Below are 6,000 nucleotides of genomic sequence, written 5' to 3'. Positions count from 1 at the left end.
GCACATTTTAGCAAATCTCTGTGGTTGATCCCACTTCACCCTCAGGCCAGAGGCACCCGACTCCTGACCCCCAGGTTGTGCAATGCCCGCGGGGCCTCAGGGCCCCAAACCACACGTCCTTACGCGCCCAGCTCCTGTTTTGTTCACACTGTTTCTTCTCCCATCTGCCTCGTCCTTGTAGACTCATGTACTGGAAACACTGAATCCTGCCCCAGTTGTTCTAGTGAGGAATTAAGGGGGGTCAGGGCCCCTGGACATTCAGAGTGTGTGTGGTTGGATGTCTTCCTTGCAGGTGGTACTGTGTGAGCCCTTCTGCCTCATAGTCAAGTGTTACCCACAGGGGCATCTGTGTTTTATATGCGGCGTGGTGAGTGTGTGGAACTCACAGCCCAGGGCAGGACAGGCTGGACCACTTTGTATCCATCTTCTGAAAGCCCCGCCACCGTCCGCAGGCTGGTCAACTAATAAGTGTCTTCAGTTGGCAGGAATATTGTTGGTATTTTACAAGATGCCTCAAAATTCTGCCTCACAAGGCCTTAATGCACAACGGGTTTTTTGGTAACATTTAAAAAATAAATGACTGGGACTTCCCTGGTGGTCTAGTGGGTAAGAGTCTGCACTCCCAATGCAGGGGGCCCAGGTTCAATCCCTAGTCAGGGAACTAGATCCCACGTGCCACAATGAAGACCCTGTGCAGCCTAAATAAATAAATATTAAATAAATATTTTAAAATCACTGGCATTGATTTATTAATGATTTTTTAAACAGTTCATTTTATTGTTATTTTTTAAAATATTTTTTATTTATTTATTTATTTATTTGGTTGCACCAGGTCTTAGTTATGGCAGGTGGGCTCCTTAGTTGTGGCACATGGGCTCCTTACTTGTGGCACATGGGCTCCTTACTTGTGGCATGTAAACTCCTAGCTGCAGCATGCATGTGGGATCTAGTTCCCTGAACAAGGATCAAACCTGGGCCCCCTGCATTGGGAGCTCAGAGTCTTAACCACTGGACCACCAGGGAAGTCCTAATTTATTAATGATTTATCAAAGAAATATTATTAAGCTTTGAAAATATTTTTCAGTGACTTATTCTGGAGCAGTTGCTAAAGTCAGCAATGAAAACAAACTGGTCTACAATTTCAGCACCTCGTCCATTATATCAATGTTTAATATCAACATCTGTACCAAGTTCTACACAGGCAGCTCCCAGTGTTCCCAAAATGATTATCAACCTGTAGTGACTATTCTGAAATCCCTTGGGAGTTGTCTCTGGACTCTGTGTGTGTTCTATTGAGATAATTTATACATGCTGTAACACGCACACAAATTAAGTGTCCGCTAGGGTGAGTGTGACACTTGTGTACACCTGTGTAGCCACCCCCGCAAAACAAGACGCAGGGCGCGTCCATCCTCCCCCAAGTTCCCTGTGAACCCACCCCCACCCCCATCCCCTGCCTCCAACCCAGAATCTACATCTCCTCTCTGTCACGGCCCCTTAGTTCTGCCTGTTCTGGGGCGTCACACGTGCTCTTCTGCGTCTGGCTTCCTGCACTTACCACGGTGTTTCTGAGATTCGTGCGTGCTGCTTTGTGCCTCAGACTTCGTTCTCTGTGTGACTGTTAATTATTCCTTTGAAAGAATGTGCCGGAATCTGCTTATCCCTTCTCACAATGACGGACCCCGGGGTTGTTTCCAGTGTGAGGCTGTTGTGAACAGGGTTGCTCTGAGCAGTCTCCTACAAGCTGTTTTGTGGACATGCTTCTGTTTCTCTTGGGTAAATACCGCATAGTAGGATTTCTGGGTCCTACGGTAAGTGTATGTTGCTAGCATCTAGTGTTGTGGTTCCGTGTGTGGTGTTTTGGGTTTGGGGCGTGCTAGCAGGTGTGTAGAGGTGGCTCGCTGTGGTTTTGACTGGATGCCCTGGTGACGGATAAGGTTTACAGAGTCCCATGAGCTCAGTGGCCGTGTGTGCATCTTCTTTTGCTGTGTCTGTTCTAAAATGTTTGTCCCTTTCTAGTTGGGGTTTGGACTTTTTATTGCTGTTATTTAGGAGTTCTTTACGTATTCTGAGTACGAGACCTTTGTCAAATGTATGTGCTGCACATACTTTTTCATGTTCTGTGATCGCTCTTCATTTTCTTAATGTCTTTTTATAAGAGAAATTAATTCTTATGAAATCCAGTTTTTTCGTTTTTTGAAAATCTGTCACCTATATTTTGTAAATGTTTTTGTAGATAATTTCTGCCTCCCAAGATGGGGGAAGATGCCAGCCTGTTCCCTGAGGAGAAGCTTTTGAACGCCGCACCCCTTGTGGAGGATGGTAATTAAGAAAGGTCTTTGCACAGATTGCATGCGTTTCAGTAGCACAGAAGACAAATGATGTGCTCACTCATTGCCCTTTAATTTCCTTTTTTCAGAGAAACTACATCTTTTACTCTCATAGTTTTTCTCAAAAAGGTACTTATATTATTTCTGTCTTTAATCGGAAGAAAGATTCACGTGGCTGAGACTTTGAAGGCGGCTGACCGTGATTTCCCAGTTTCCAGCATCTCTGTTGAGAAATCAGACGCCGTTTTTATCCCTGTCCTTTGAATGTGACCTATTTTTGTTTTCTTTTCCTGGAAGCTTTGAGATTTAAAATAAAATCTGATGATCTGAAATTTCTCTAAGATATGCCTTGATTCAGGCACTAGTGCTGGACACCAGGTGGCAAGTCTAACCTGGGAGCTGACTTCCTGCCCCTCCAGGACCAGCCACCACTGGCTCACTGCCTCCTCCTCCCCTGTCTTGTGACTGTGGGTTGATGCCTTTTAGAATTTCTTTTCAGTCATTTTGCCATGTTTTGCTGGAAGTCTCCACTGAGTCTCAAAGACAATAATTCTCACACTTTTTTTTTGTCGGGAAACCCCTTTACAGTCCTAAAAAATTCCTGAAGACCCAAAGAGCTTTGGTATACGTTGGTTACATCTTTCAGTGTTTACTGTATTAAAAACTAAAGCTGAACAAAAATTTTATATTTATTTACTCACTTCAAATAGCAATAATGAGGGGCTTCCCTGGTGGCGCAGTGGTTAAGAATCCGCCTGCCAGTGCAGGGGACACGGGTTCGAGCCCTGCCCCAGGAAGATACCACGTGCCGCGGAGCACCTAAGCCTGTGCGCCACAACCACTGAGCCTGTGCTCTAGAGCCCCTGAGCCACAACTATTGAGCCTGTGTGCCACAACAACTGAAGCCCGTGTGCCTAGAGCCCGTGCTCCACAACAAGAGAAGCCACCACAGTGAGGAGCCCGTGCACCACAATGAAGAGTAGCCCCCACTCTCCGCAGCTAGAGAAAGCCCGTGCGCAGCAACAAAGACCCAACACAGCCAATAAATAAATTAATTAAAAAAACAAACAAACAAAAATAGCAATAATGAACCCGCTGTGTGTAACATGAAGAGCCTGGTTTAAGAGCAGCCAGCTGGATTTCACGTCTGCCTCTGACTAGTCTGCTGTGATATCACATGTTATGTGACCTTTGGAAAAATCCACTCTACACTCATGAAATAAGGGTGAAAAAGACAGTGTTTTGCTATTACTATGAAAACAGTGTTGACTCTGCAGACCCCTTGAAAGGGTTCCCTGGGCCATGCTTTGAGAACCGCTGCCCAGAGCCCCATGGTTGCCCCGTTTGTGCCTGTCGGGACCCACCCTGACCTTCAGGCTTGGGGCTCCCCTCTGCTTTCTGTTGTTTTAACTGTTGCTCGATTTCTAGAAACAGATGAACTGGAGGACCCGGAGTTTGTGCTGGACTCTCTCCCTGGGGAGGCTGAGAGCAGGGCGGCCCCAGGCAGCTCCTGGTAATTAACCCGGTGGCGGGGGGCTGCTCCCCGCTCCGTGCTTCGGCATCCTGGCCAGAAAGGCAGGGAGGATGCGCCCCCCCCCACACACAATGGCAGCCAGCATCCTTTCCATGTTAAGTCCAGGGAAAGAGCGGAGTGTGGACAAGAGGAAGCAGAGGTCAGCCGCCCGGGCCAGGATCCAGGCCTCTCTCCTGCGGAGGGACTTGAGCCACCTGGACCAGCTGCACGAGGAGAAAGACCTTTTCATTCAGAAAACTAGGTGAGCGGGGGTTCGCTGCCCTCCACGCCTGTCTGGCCGGCAGTGACACTGCGGTGTGTTCTCAGATGTCTGCAAAGAAATGTTTCAAACACAGAAAAGTTGAAACTTGAAAGCAAATTGCCACATCATGAAACTTTACTCCGAAATGCTTGAGATGCCTGCAGGAGAGGCTGTGCTGGCCGCCTGCCCAGGCCAGCCCCACCTCGACTCCCGCTGCAGGTCCAGGAGGTGGGGGGGCCTGGGAGGCAGGGAACCGTTTACCTGGCTTCTGGCTCCAACTTCCAGGGGGGAGCTGCGTGCTTGCCGCCAGAGGATGGAGCTCCTCACCAGGCAGCAGGAGGGCGTGCTGGCTGAGATGGCGGCGGAGAGAGCGGCCAACAACACGTAGGTCGGGGCGGGGCCCTGGGGCCCGTGGGCGCAGGGTGACTGGCTGCATCTGGGTGGCAAGGGGGCGGACCCACGTCCCACCCAGCTGGGAATCAGGCAACCCACGTGGACACCAGGAGGCAGGTGGCCACGAGTCAGGAGGGGCGGTCACTCTGAGGCAGGTGACCAGGGGAGGCCTCCCTGGGGAGGGGACCTCAGGCTGGGACCTGAGTGATAGAAGCAGCGGCCACGCGGTGATGGGGAAGGAGCACCCTGGGCGGGCTGGGGGTGGGGAGCTCCTGGTGCAGGGCCCGGGGCGGCAGGCGAGGACCCCAGGTCACGTGCCCGCAAGAGCCACGCCTGCAACGACCTCAAGGCCATTCTCATAGAGACGGCCCCGCTGGCTCCTGCCTGTCCCCTGCGCCCACCCCACCCACCCCTGTTCATCTGAGCGTCCCCACATTACACCTCAGAGCGTAACTGGGCTTGGGTGACCGGGAGGGCAGAGGGAGATGTCACAGTGGGCTCGGCCAAGAGGGTCTCGGTGGCTTTTTGGCCCCCGAGATGCTGCTGGTCGTCCGGCGGGTGTGCTGGGTCCTTCCTGAGGGGCTGGCAACCAGGGGGCGGCTCCCACCCCTGTTAGCATGACAGGCGGGTGGAGAGGGGGCCGGAGGGGGGTCAGATCAGCGAGGGTGGCCCCCGAGAAGCCTTCCTTGGGCCACCGTCCTGCCCTCCCAGTTGGCCAGCATAGACTGGCTCCTCTCTTGAAAATGAGAAGTCAAGCGGGGGGAATGAATTGGGAGATTGGGATTGCCATGTATACATTACTGATAAGAAAAAAATATCAAATTGTACACTTTAAATATATGCAGTTTATTGTATGTCAATTGTATCTCAATAAAAGTGCTTAAAGAAAAAAATAAGATAATCAACTAAAGAAAAGAAAAGAAAAAAAAAGAAAGGTCAGATGAAGGCTTGGCTGCGTGGAGGCCGCAGCCCCTGAGGCCCTGGCCCGCTCCTCCCCCCAGGGCAGCCGTGGGCCGCCTGGAGGCAGCATCCCTGCGCCTGTGCTTGGAGCTGGAGAACGAGAGGGACCTGCAGGCAAAGATGACAGCCGTGCTGCAGGAGAGCGAGTGAGTCCTAGGCCCTGGACGGGGGCGGGTTTGAAGGTGAAGAATGGCATTTTGTGCTTGACTTTCAAGCTGCCTAAAAATCGACGGGTAGCTAGGACCTCCCACTTTTCACTTTCTCAGTATTTGAATTCTTAGGAACTGAGAAATCAGCTTTTCCCCTTTTTCCTGCTCTTTGTGCCTCCGTAGAACGACTGGCACGATTTTTAAAAGAGCTTCACACCTTTTCTCCAAGCATCTCACACACACACACACACACACACACACACACACACACACACACACACACACCCTGGAGAGAGGCAGCTGCATCCTATCCTGTCGAATCCGTTACCCAGAGCTTGTCCTGGCGGCCTCCCCTCTGCACCGGCGCCCGGAAGCCCCCGGTGGCCCTGCCTT

At 51.1% G+C, this 6,000-nt stretch overlaps 1 protein-coding gene across 1 annotated transcript in view; it reads left to right on the top strand.

Moving 5' to 3' along the window:
- Positions 1-2,255: 2,255 nt before the first annotated feature.
- Positions 2,256-6,000, top strand: part of CFAP74 (cilia and flagella associated protein 74) — a 49,710-nt gene continuing 45,965 nt past the window's right edge. The window contains exons 1-5 of the mRNA XM_057749809.1: positions 2,256-2,322; positions 3,759-3,843; positions 3,965-4,105; positions 4,391-4,489; positions 5,500-5,604. Coding sequence (XP_057605792.1) covers positions 2,256-2,322; positions 3,759-3,843; positions 3,965-4,105; positions 4,391-4,489; positions 5,500-5,604 — 497 coding nt within the window. The remainder of the gene's footprint in view (positions 2,323-3,758; positions 3,844-3,964; positions 4,106-4,390; positions 4,490-5,499; positions 5,605-6,000) is intronic.

The sequence above is a fragment of the Hippopotamus amphibius genome, chromosome 1 (genome assembly GCF_030028045.1).
Source record: "Hippopotamus amphibius kiboko isolate mHipAmp2 chromosome 1, mHipAmp2.hap2, whole genome shotgun sequence".
In the NCBI taxonomy this organism is placed as follows: Eukaryota; Metazoa; Chordata; class Mammalia; order Artiodactyla; family Hippopotamidae; genus Hippopotamus; species Hippopotamus amphibius.
This window is presented reverse-complemented; position numbering and strand designations above follow the sequence as displayed.